The 12,867-nt window shown below is 40.9% G+C and overlaps 1 protein-coding gene across 2 annotated transcripts in view; it reads right to left on the reverse strand.

Annotated features, from left to right (window-relative positions):
* Positions 1 to 5,906: 5,906 nt before the first annotated feature.
* The window catches only part of Gucy2c (guanylate cyclase 2C), a 78,616-nt gene continuing 71,655 nt past the window's right edge, over positions 5,907 to 12,867 (reverse strand). For both annotated transcript variants that reach the window (XM_005378994.2, XM_005378996.2), the window contains 2 exons: positions 8,088 to 8,164; positions 5,907 to 6,533 (listed from right to left, as the gene is read on the reverse strand). In XM_005378994.2, the coding sequence (XP_005379051.1) occupies positions 6,359 to 6,533; positions 8,088 to 8,164 (252 nt within the window). In that variant the 3' untranslated portion in view covers positions 5,907 to 6,358. The remainder of the gene's footprint in view (positions 6,534 to 8,087; positions 8,165 to 12,867) is intronic.

Below are 12,867 nucleotides of genomic sequence, written 5' to 3' on the forward strand. Positions count from 1 at the left end.
GATGACTGTAATTCTAACATTTCTTTGCAGAGTAGAAAAAAAGCAGCAGCAACATCACCAAAAACTTCAAACAAACAAGTTAATTTATGCTTGAAGGGTTTTGCTATAGGAAGATACCAGTGTTGCTCATGGATCTCAAGGGTTGGAAGTGGAGGAAGATTTTTTGAGAAGTTGGATACTTAGAAACTAAAGATGAACTCTAATTTTCAAGATGGAGTGGTCTTTTCTTCTTGCTTTGTTCAGGTATTTGTTTTATGCTTCTTGAGTTCTTAAGTTCCTGTTGGTTGGTTTCTTTCCCTTCCCTTCCATTTGCATATGGAAAAACTTCAGTTCGAGCCTTAATTGTATATGACCTACACCTTCACCTTTCAACTCTTTCTAATTAACTTGAGGCTCGGTGCCCCTTTTCCTAGAAAATAGAATTGTCCCTACTAGAATAGAGCTGGTTTGCCTTATTCCAACCAGTTGTGGCAAGGGAAACTAGTTTATAGCCATACCTAAGAGCTAGCTTGACCTTTTTGGCAGGAGATAAGTGTCATAAAACTTGTAGAAAAGGTCTGAGAATTAGAGAACATTAAGCAGATACTGAAAACTGATACTTTTTAAAATCACTTTCTGATTTAGCTCCTTGAAAGCAATAACACAGTTTTCCAGACTCCTTTGCAGCTAGGATTCTGTATATTAGGGGTCTCCAAATTATAGGACCATGAACCCTACTATGAACTGCACACTTTAGGGGTTATAGTTTGCATGTTCCTTATGAAAATCTAATGTAATAATAATAGAAATAAAGTGCATAGTAAATGTAATGTGCTTGAATCATCCTGAAACCATTCTCCTTCTCCCTGTTCATGGAAAAACTCTCTTCCACAAAATTGGTTCCTAGAATCAAAAAGGTTGAGGACTGATGCTGTACATGATCTATCTTCTCGCTGGGCAGATTTTCTTGGAAACTTTAGAGCAATGTGAAGTGGCCATGTTTGGAGGCATGGTGTCTTTGGCAGGCATGTGGCCAAGGCATCTGCTTTTTCCAGGGCAAATGAGGTACAGTTTCTTGCATACCATCCCTAATGGCATAGTGCCAAGGAGTGGGCACAGTGGTGTTTTGCTGAAACTATTTACTGTTGTAACTAGATATTGTTTCTGCATTGTGCTGGCTTTATGATAATGAGCATTTGGAAACTTCTACAGAAGTTTGTCATTGTTTCAACATCCTAGGGTGTGATTTTATGATTTATAAAAGTATCATTCTGATATAAATAAATTTGAAATGGAAGGAGGAGGAGGAGGAGGCAGAGGAGGAAAAGAAGATGAAGGAGAGAAGGAAAGAAAAGACCCACTCATCACAGATTGCAAAGCGTGACTCTATTCTGTTATTCTGATCTTGTTCCAGATCTGGGTAGTCTAGGATCCTTGTAGAAGCTGCAGAACACTCTTGTGCAACTCCTACTCTTACGGAACATCGGTGCTATTGTATGCTGCAAAAGAAGTTTAGTCACAAAAAACACAGAACTGAAAGCGACAACTTATGTTTTTTGTAACATATGAGACAGTGTTGTGTCCATGGTTTCTTTGCCGTGAGTGCCATCTGCCTTGGGTTAATACAGTAGATGGTCAGATATTGGAATAATTGACACAGTGTCAAACTGCAATTATTTAAATGTGCGAGAAAGAGGTATTTTATGTAAGCATGTGCATAGTTTACTCTATGGCACAGAAAACAGATGACAGCTTTTTTAGCAAATGAAAGGCAATATGCTATTGCTGCAAATACAGATCTCTCCGTCGGGAGAATTCAAGACTGCAAATTCTTATATTCCCACAATGTTTAATTTATCTGTACTGTGGCAAAAAGGGGCATTTTCAGAACACATCACTCAACAGCTGGCCTGCCACGTGCAGCTGAATAAAATAAAAATTCATGAATCTCAGGCCTCAAAGAGCCATTTTCACATCATTTCTGTTGTTCTTTTTTCAGCTATGAATTAGAGGCCAGATGATCACTTAAAATATGCTGTCAAAAAGACAGGAATACCTCACTTTGTTTAATAGGTAAGTTTCTGAAAAAAAAAAAAAAAAGTTCTATGCGTTAGCTTTTCCTTCTCTGTCATTTTGCACACATAAAAATCACTTAATTGACAAGAAGTTGTACTGGGAAAATTTTATAAAATATAATCATCCCCAATTTATGGAAAATATTTTTAGTTTGTTCCTTATAATAATGCAAGTAATAAATGCACATAGTTAAAAACCATAAATTAGTATGCATAATGAGAAGCAAGACACCTGACCTACATTCCTCTTCTCTTTGTCCCATGCCTCTGGGGTTGTTCTTGTTTCTGTTCTTGCTCATAGATCTTCCAAAGGCTGGTGCCATGAGTTAAAAGTTAGCTTTTGCTCTTGCTTCTTGTTTTATCAGCTTAGACATTATGTGACTGACATCCTGCTATGAGAGAGGAAGAGTGAGCTCCCTTACATCATTTCCATCTTATCCTTGGGCCTCCTCCTTTATCAGAGGGATCTGTCCCTCCCTTGGCCAGGTCTGTAACTTCAAATGTATTTCATTTCCTATTCTTCAACTTAAGATAGAATCTCCTAAAGCTAATCCTTTTAGGGTCCTACTGGTGCCTCCAAATTTGCTTTAGAACTGATTTAGTGTTTGACAAAATGCCCTTCAGTTTGAGCTTGGCCAATATTTTCTCTATGATTAGACTGAGGTTGTGCACAGTAGGGAAGCATATTCCATAGATGTTAGAAGCCTCAGCTGCATCATATCAGTAATATGCTATTACTGGGGAAGCGAACTTTAATCATTTTGTTAAAGTGTTGCCTGAGTGTTTCTTTGCTTTTAATTACTATTTTTTTATTTGTAGCAATAAATATTTGAGGGTAGGTGCTTTGCAACTCTGCAAATACCTTGCTTGTCTTTATACTTGTACCCACTAATTTTAGCATTAACTGGTGGATCCTGCCTGTAGCAGTAATGACAGCAGTGTTTGAATAGTCATTTTTTATTTCCTTTCTGTCCTTTATATTGGATTATCCTGTAAGCAGGACTTATATCTTCTGCATCATTTATTTATATATTTAATCAATATCAGTATGGAATCATGAGATTTGTTCTTTAGGCTATAATCCCATGCTCTCATTTTTTGTTTAATTACTAATTTTTTTCCAGCTTTGACCACTGGGAATTCTTTCATGTGAGTTGATGTGCCATTTTGACATGCTCTTTGCTGTTTTAAAAGGGCTTTATTACTTTTTAGCAACGTGAACTGCTTTAGGACTGTCTTGTATTTTTCCTGTTATGGCCTTGCGATGAAATCAGTCACTTTTCTAAGGAGTCCTAGTTCTTTTGGAGAATGGTATTTAGAAGCTGCAAGTTGGTCATAGTTGTGTTCATTGTTATTTGGGGTGTCATTACCTCCAGATCCTCTCAATAAGTTAGTAAATATACTAAATATTTTAAAATCCTCAGAAGTGCAAAGAAAAAAACTATGCTGACATGATATTTTGAGTCTATAACATAAGATTTTATTGATACGAGATGTTAGCATAAGCAAACGAAGGAGGGAGGAGAAAGTAGTGATCACAGTAGCAACAAAGGTACTGTTTTGTTTTGTTTTTTCATTTTTGGTACTGGGAATCAAACCCAGGACCTCACACTTGCCAGGCAGGCACTGTGCCACTGAGCTACATTGCCAGTCCCCAAAACACTGTATTATTAGTGCTCAGCTCTGAGCTCTGAGTTATTTTAACCATTCAGAGAGCCACTCAATGTAGTCCAGTGGAACTATAATGTGAGCCATCTGTTGCGTTTTTGTTTTTAAAAAAGTAATACATTTACAGGAAGATGAAACATTAACAATTAAATTGCCTGTGAAAAGATCTAAAAAATGGTGAGACATACCATGTTCATGAATTGGAAGACTTAACATAAGATATCAATTCTCTCTAAATTAACATGTTGATATAAATCACATTAGAACCCCAGGAATATTTATTGGAGCTATAGACAAGCTTATACGGAAAGAAAAAGAAACTATAATAGCTATAATAAGTTTGCTAAAGAAGTAAAAAGTGCAAAGAAGCATTCTACTTGATTTTAAAATATTATATTGTACAGTAATAAATACTACATGGTCCTGGAAAAGAGATAGACATACACTTCAAAGGCATAAAATAGAGAACTCAGAAGTAGTCATCAATGTATGGCTAACTGATTTTGACAAACTTATGAAAATAACTCTGTAGTGGCTGGATATTAGGAAATGCCATGCCTCATTTTCCTTTTTTATTGGCTGGAGAGAAGTAACACACTCTACTGTAATGTTGTTCTGCCAACCTTCGGGGCCCTAGTCATTCTGCCTTCGTTTTTCCATCTCCATTTTTCTGAACTTTCCCTTGGTTGTTTTTTGCATTATAGGTACATCTGTACTTAGAGAGGAAAACCAGGGAGAAGTCATTCTATATCACCTTGCCTGGACCAGAAATCCTCTGTGTTAATGTTTCACCTTGCAAAATATTTACAAGGTAATTTTCTGCTCCTTTGTCAGCTAGAGTTGTTCACTTTAAACACAGACCTACAGGTAAGATTTTTAGGATAGATACATTAATTTTGAAGAAAATCTCTTTTTTTGCTTGAGGTCTGAGGAAGTAGAGCTGGTTCAGGCTTCTTTTATTTTGCTCCAGATGTTTTCTGAAGCAGGTATACATCATATTTTGAAGATGGAAAGCAGATCAGGGATGGGGTCAGATGAGAGGGGAGAGAGGGAAAAGGAAATTAAAGATCAAGGTATCATACGTATATGTACCGGTTATCCATGATGAATGTATTTATCATATATCACAGTCATATACTAATAAAACAAATTTAAAATTAATAATAATATTTTGAGCATTTTGGGGGTTTCTTTAAAGGTGGAGTTCTCTAAAACTTTTTATTTTCACTGCTTCGAAGTCTTACAAGAAAGGATGAAACTGCCTTATCTCAGTTTAAGTTATGATTCATGGTCTAAAACTGACCTTGTGTTTCTTAAGAGTATACAACCAAATGTATACAAATTGATTCTAGCACTGCATGTCTTCCTCTTGCATGTTTTTTTTTTTTTTTGCTTCTGCAGAGTATTTACTTTGTATGTCTTTCAGATAGAGTTGATGGATGATTAACATTCTGAGCTCTTATGTGTGAGAAGAGAATTCTTAGTTTATAAGCACAGTGCTTCAGAATTGTGAAGCTGTTGATCAATTTGGTCTCTATAGGCAGTACTGTTAGTGAAATATCTAATGCCAATCTAATTCTTATTCCTTTGTTTCACCATATTTCTCTATGTGTAGGTCTGTTTTAAATTCATCTAGGTGATGCACTTTTAAAAAATTCTGAACATTTCCCTCCACTATTTGTCTATTCTTTCTCTTTGTAATCTATGTTTTCTCCTCCTAGAATTCTGGTTATTTAATATTTGGCCTACCCTATATGCCTTATCACTTTTACACACACACACATACACACACATACACTTACCACAGAGTCATCTGTCACATTATGAAAAGGCTACCTTCTGAGAAATATCAGGTGCTTCGAGGCAGACATTGATTACAGGTAGAAAAGAGCAGTGTAGGAATTGAACACTTATCTTGGTCCCATTCTCAGATGACTCCCATTACTTGTAATGCTTCTTCCATGCTGCTAAGTGGACAAGCCAAGGCAACACTTCTGTTTAGAGGTTAAAAAAATCCCTTCATGTGCAGCATCTAATATGACCTTTCAGGTTCTAACCCTTGAGCAACGATTCTAGCTTTACCATGCTTCAAGGTGCGGGTATTTGGTCAATTTTTCAGCAAACACAACAGGGTGTTTGGTGAATTCCAGAAAAATGGGCAGGAGAGGAAAAAACATACCCAGATTCAGAAAACTTTTAATTTTTATTCTTAATTTATAGCATATTTTCTACAAAATGTCCGAGCAAAGTACACTTTAAGAGACACAAAGTATTTAAAATATAATTGGGACAACTTTTAAAAAAAATCCTCAAATGTTTACAGAATGAAAACGAGCCAGTAAATAAAACAAAAACGATGAAATAAGAAGAAATAAGAACAAAATCTCAAGTTTTAGGTGGTATATTCTTTCCTTCTCTTTTCCACATGGAAGCTCCTTAGAATGACGGTTAGGGTAAGATTCCAGAGTAAGAATTATTCCTCTGAGAACACACCTGTGATTCGCAGAAGAAAGTCTACGTTCCAGTTAGGGCAGCCAAGGCTAACTATTCTTCTGTATTACTGAGGTCACAGGACACTTGAGGTTGCTACCTAACTGCAGGGATTTAATTTGTGGAAGTCTTTCTCACTTGCGGGTCTAAAAATAGGTGTTCTCCTGGTCTGTTGTGTTCAGCTGCAAATATTCCAGCGTGCCTTTCTTATAGCTGGCGATCCGTGTTGGTTTACGGCTTTTTATGCCAGCAGCCTGTCTTTTCTGCAAAGAGCTGGTAATCATGTCTGAAAATTCTGCCTGCAAACGCTGTTGATTTTCCCTGGAAGGAGGAAGAGGAAAGAAAAATAGGACTTTTCAGCAATTCACATGGAATAGTCCTTAACTCCAGAATCATCAGTTCAGTTTCCCAATTACTCATTTAACATATCATCTGTGCGGGGAAGTCCAAAGAATACAAAATGATCCTTCGTTTGACAAGCTTAAAGAACTGTCATCCCTGCAATGCGTGGTTGTAAAATAAGCAGAATATATTGCAGGCAGGAAGTTCGACTTAAAGTGAAACAGCTTAACGACACAGTTTGTAGGATCTAGGTTTCCATGTACTCCACAGAGGAGGGAGAAAGAAGCCAGGGGATGCCTGGGCCCTGCCACACAACACTGCAAGCTCATTGTTCCCACACATGCCTAGGAGAGAAAATATTTTGGGGAGAGAGCTCAGGATGGTGGAGGGTTTCAAGAGCTTAGAATGGATGCAGGGCACTCCTAATAAGGAGCCAGGTTTCCTTGCCCTAGAAAAGATGGAGATTCTCTTGCCGTGTCTAACAGCTTTGGCATCTAGCCCTCTGCATGATAGGATTTCTCTACTTTGGCAAAAACCATGGCAACAGCCACAGACTAATTGCTACGTCTACCAACATGGAACTGGACAACTTGAGTTGTGTTGAGAGAACTGAAACCTGTTCATTAGACCTGAACCTTCATCTTCCTCATCTCAGGGACAACACAGATTCCATGTGAAGATCCAGTGCCAAGGCCTTAGGGCAAGAGAGAGGTGTTCTATTTTCATCAGGTGGCTCAACAGAAAAATGTGGGCTGGAGTGAAAATTCAGATCTTTGCCCCCAGCATGCATCAAGTGAGCCCTAGACTGCCTTCTGCTCCTCTGAGCAGGTCTGGAGCACAACACTGGTGCTGCTCTACCTCATGGTGGGAGCACTTAGTCAGTCCTTCAGCAAACAGCCAACACGTGGCTGGTGCCTTCGGGGAAAATGGGCAGAAAAGGTAGCCCAACTTTTAACTTTCATTCCTGCCTAAAATATAGCACATTTTCTGCAAAAAATATGCATTAGTATGTTTTAGTGGAGGCGAGGTATTTAAAATATAACTGGGGCAGCTGAAAAAGCTCCCTGACACATACAGAAAGGAAAAGAGCAAGTAAACAAAACAAAATAAATGAAATAAAAACTAAATCTTAATTAAGTTCAAGACAGTATATTTCTTCTTCCTTTTTCCGAGAGGAAGTCGCCTAGAACAGCTGCTGAGCAAAGACTCCAGCGAAAAGGTGGGCATGTCACTGGGAGTACACTTGTGAATCATAGAGAAAGTCTAAATTCGAGACAGGGCAGCCAAAGCTCTGGACTTTTTTCTGTGTCCTTGAGGTCTCAGGATACTGCAGGCTTTCAAGACACTCACTTGTAGCCATGGGTAAAGGGAAGGTTCTAAACCTCTCAGGTGTGTAGTCCCTTGTCTCATACTAACATGCCAGCACTAATTACAAGGCACTGGGCGGTTTACATGGTGGGAGGTCACATAACATAACTTACCCACTAAGCCTTCCAACTCCACTCTCCCTCCCTGCCCCACCCAGATGCTTACACAGTTGGTGGGGTTGGCAGGCTGTACTCTTGGTCCTTCATTCCGGTCAGCCAGTAGGTGGTCTCTGTCCCTCTCCCCTGGAGACAAAAGAGGTAGGTCCCGTGGAGGCCAATAAGATGATAGGTCTCTACCCAGCTGTTCCTACAGTAATGTGTTTCCAGAGATATTTCACCTCCACACTTCTCATCAATTCCCACGTTTAAGCACAGCTGCCATGCTTTTATTATTTGTGTTATCTCTAGACAAATATTTATTTCCCAAACTATTTTTTAAAATGTCTTTCACTTACCAAGTAGGCCTTCATGAAAGTAGAGATTGCTTTTTCCCCAAAAAGATATTTCAAACTATCACCATAGCAACATTTTAAGAATTCTAACTTTAAAAGAAAGACTATTCATCTGTAATTCTGTAGCGCCAATAAATCTAGACAGTTTTCATTGTTTGCATTTCCTTTCAGCCCTCTTTGCAACAGAGTTTTATCCCAAAACTTTTGCCACAGCTGTGGTGCCTTAAGTGTATAGATTATAAACATACATGTATTGTAATAAGCATTCCTCAATGACAGTAGTTTTGAGGCAGGAGATGACAGTATGGGAGACATCCTGGCCTTAGGCTCACAACACATAGGGTACCTTCTGGCTCCTGGAGACCCCGAGGGCACCCTACTATCACTATATTTCCTTACTGTCTTGACATGAGCCTGAGAAATATGGTTCTACCCACACCACATTTCCTTAATATTCTGACATGAGTCAAACGTATGCTCCTACCTTTATCACCAGGACTGGAACAGGATCTATCACCTGGGCAACTGCAGTACAATGATTGAGGGTGGGGCATTTTCTGCTATGAAAGTACATGCCACAGAATGGAGCAAGTTGATCTCTGGCATGATCTCTGGCATGAGCCTGAGGGTCATGAGCTCTAATTACTTCATAGTAACTGAAAGTAACCCCATGGTCATTATAATGTCAATAACATTATAGTTTTGATGCCTTCTCTTTCTATTGGGCTTTGGCAGCCATCCTGGTTCCATCTAGCCCCATATAAATTCACAAACTCCCCCTCCCAATGTGATGTGGAGATGCTCAGTTAATTGGATACAATACAGTTAGTTACCACCTGTTATTGTTTGTGTCTAGATGTCCCCCAAAGGCCTCATACAGACATGCGGGGCAGGCTTTTCAGAGGTGACTGAATCTAGAGTTTGTGATTGATTCATGGTCCAATGCTGGGATTAAGGGTGTGAGTGCTACACTTGCCCTGGGGTGGGTAGCCTGCATGCAGTGTATAGGACAGAAACAGGCTTATTCTCCCTCGCCCTTGTTGCTTTTGCTGTCTTCTGCTCCCATGAGCTGTTGGCCCTCTGCCATGTGCCACTCTGCCTTGGAGCCAGCCGATTATGGACTGAAACCTCTACAAACTGTGAGCTAAATCAATCTTTCCTCCCTTATGTTTGGGTGTAACAACAAGAGAAGTAACTAAGATACCACCCCTGGCCACTACCCAAATCTGAGAAAAAAAAAAGAGAAGCAAATCCTGAAACTCATCTCAGTTGCCGTCTCTGGCTCTGCTGACCTCATTTTGAGGGTACACTTTTACTATTGACAGTTGTCACCTCTGAGCTCTACCTGCTTGGAACTCTGCCCAGTGTACTTTAACCTCAAACCTAAAACAATCATGGCCACTCTGAGCCACACCTGAATTTTGTCATGGACTTGCTCTGCTCTGTGAAGTGTACTTTTGTAGCAGGAAATGCCCCCACAAGCCATTATACGTCAGTTGCCCACGTGATAGATCCTAGTCCAGTCCTGGTTACTTCTGTCTCTTAGAAACGGTTGATCACTGTGATGCATAGCTGGTCACTATGATGCACATTGTATAAATCCATCCACAATTGACAAGCCATTCTGCTTCTGTTCTTCCATGTGCTTATCCCATATAAGCCCTAGACCACCAGAGATGAGGGCTTGATATTTTGGAAATGATCCCAATAAGTGCCCATTGACATAAATAAATCTGCCTCCAAATCCTGCATATCATTTCAGTGTTTCTGCTTGCCATTCCACCTGGTCCACTGGCTGGGAAGACTGACTGTGCTGACCTCTTTGGTCACTGGTCATGGCCCTCACAGACAGAGCAAGGACCTCTCCTGGTCCTGACAGGAAGGCACACCCTTGAGATTTCTCAAGTCTCCTTGGAAGCCTGCAGGAGGATTCCTGGCTCCCTGTTCAAGCAGCTCACATCAGACTCCAAAGGTAGTAGGACACAGAATGTCTGTCTGTCTGCCTGCCTGATTCCAGTAAGACTCTCAGAGGCACCCCAGTTAGTCTGTCAGTCCTGCTCAGCTCAAGTGTAAGGGGAAGCTGATGAACTCTTGTTAGTCAGGACCACCCTCGAGGGAAGAGGGTTGGAATGTTTAACCTCTGAGTGCCTGCTGAATGAATGTGTGAGTGAATGGAGTGAGCAGCATAAGCAATAGGCTGCTCCATCTGTGCTTGGGGAGCCCTGGTCATGGTGGCTGACTGACCCTTCACCTGTGGTTCTGTGGTGATCGACATATGGCATAAGGGAGGCCTCAAACCCTCCTTAGCTAAGTTGAACCTAAGTCCCTGAGCAGGGCATGGTCAGGCAGGCATCTGAAGGATCTTTCTCTATGAGGAGCACCACCCTTTGTGTGTTGCACCACTGTTCAAAGGTACACAACACACACACAGGAAGTCAGAGATGGGAATTAGTCAAAATTCACAGCCCCTACTGCAGGAAAAAAGGGCTTTTCTGAAGTTACAGAGTTAAAAATGAAACCAAACCACTGGAAGAAAATAAAAGGAAAAGGAGGCCCGTTTTTCCTGAGAATTTCACCTTGACACCTTTGTTGGCTGCTGTAGTTGCTGCCAACAGTTTCATTCCCTGCTCCTGACTTCTCTACTTCCAGCCTCTTCAACTGATTCCAGCGAGGCATTGCCTGCATTCAGCCATAGAGGCCCTCCCCCCGAACCTTCTGCTTCACAGCCACACCTGTCCTGGTCAGGTGGCATCCTCTAACACCCACCTGAGATGATGCTCAGAAATTCCTTCTGGGTTCTGAGAACCCAGAGTTTCCGACACAGAAACTCTCCTGCAACACCTGGCAGACACTGGTTACACGAAAGAAACTCCATGAATTTTTTGGAGCTGCTGGCTTCTATAGAATAGGGATCCTTGAATTCACAAAAACAGTGATGCGTACTCAGACTCAGTCCCTGGGAGTGCCCAGTGGCCGACCTGTGCAAACACACGGATCTGGTTGCTAAGGACCCTTCTCCTTTTGCTTTCATGCACTAATAGCCACCATCTTTCTGATGAAGAAAGCTGAAAGCTCATCTTAGGCTGAGACCTGACACTGTCCAGGTGCCACATGCTGTATGAAAGTAGCTGTGTTAGAAATGGAGTCCAGCAGGCTAGATATGCTGTGGTCACCAAGGGCAATGTTATTTTGGCCAAAGCTCTCCTGCTACTGCTTCCTGCTGCTGTTTGGAAACCTGCCACTAACGATGCCAGACCTGTCCCCCACCCTATATTCTGCAAGTTCAAGCCACTGTGGTGGTACCTGTACACAGGCTTCAGCATCTGTGTACTCCTAAGCCCCCTCCAGGAATCTAATTGACTGAAACATACATGCACCTCCTCAGGCTTGCCTGAGGCATTCCCTACTTTAGCTGAGAGGGCAACAAAATTTGTAGGGTCCTGCTGTGAAGGATCATCCCTAGATACGGCCTACCGTTGACTATTGGCAGCAACAACAGGCATGCATTTGTAACAGAGATAACTCAAACCTGGCAGAACTATACAACACATAGGCCACAAAGCTCTACCAGCTATACCTGTAAACATTCCTGCACATACACACAACCCAGGTATATATTAACTACCTCTACACCTTTCAGAAATCCAGCCTTAGATTCCCTGGAAAATTTACCTGGACCAGACAGCTCACTCTAAAGAGACAATGTACTCAAAGCCCTGCTCAGGTCACTCGGGATGCTGACCAATCTACTCATGGCTGAAGCGTGAGGACCTCATTCATAAGATTGCTCCATACCTATTGCCCTTGATCTTTGCGCTGCTTACCCCAGTCCTGGCTTCCCTGCCCCTCTGCTACCTGTGGCTTTTGCCTTAAACTAACTCCCTCGCTACCTTGCCAGAGTAATGTTACAGAACAGACAGGCTTAAATTATGTCTCTTTCTAAAAGTAATGTAGGAAAAAAACTCTGTAATAAGCCTAGGATCACTGATAACCCTAATGTTGCTGTTTCTATTTGGGCCTTATCTCAAAAGATAATACGTAATATGCCCAGTAAAGATTTGCCAAAGAAACTACAAACCATTCTGCCTCTGTACTTCCTGCTTGCTTATCTCATGTAAGCCTTAGACCTCCAGAGGTCAGGGCCTGATATTTTGGGAGTGATTATGTCAATATAAATAAATCTGCCTCCAAATCTTGGGTATTGTGTCAGTGTCCCTGCTTGCTGTAGCGCTTTCCTTTAATACATCTCCGACTTCCTTACTACTTTTATGTGCTCTGCTCAGTGCTTTGCTCAATATACAAAGGTCTTGGACACTGGGTGGGATTGAGATCAACTGTTCAATAACAGTTAGGCTCATTTTGGTGCTATGAAATGGATATAAAGTAACTAGAAACTGTTTTTGCTAAAGCTTATATTTGAAAAAGAGGTTTGAAAACTAATAGTTTCCTGGCTGTGGTTGGCCTGAAATAATCTATACCCAATTTTATTTGGGG

This window comes from Chinchilla lanigera, unplaced genomic scaffold (genome assembly GCF_000276665.1).
Source record: "Chinchilla lanigera isolate Chin_1 unplaced genomic scaffold, ChiLan1.0 scaffold00012, whole genome shotgun sequence".
Classification (NCBI taxonomy): domain Eukaryota; kingdom Metazoa; phylum Chordata; class Mammalia; order Rodentia; family Chinchillidae; genus Chinchilla; species Chinchilla lanigera.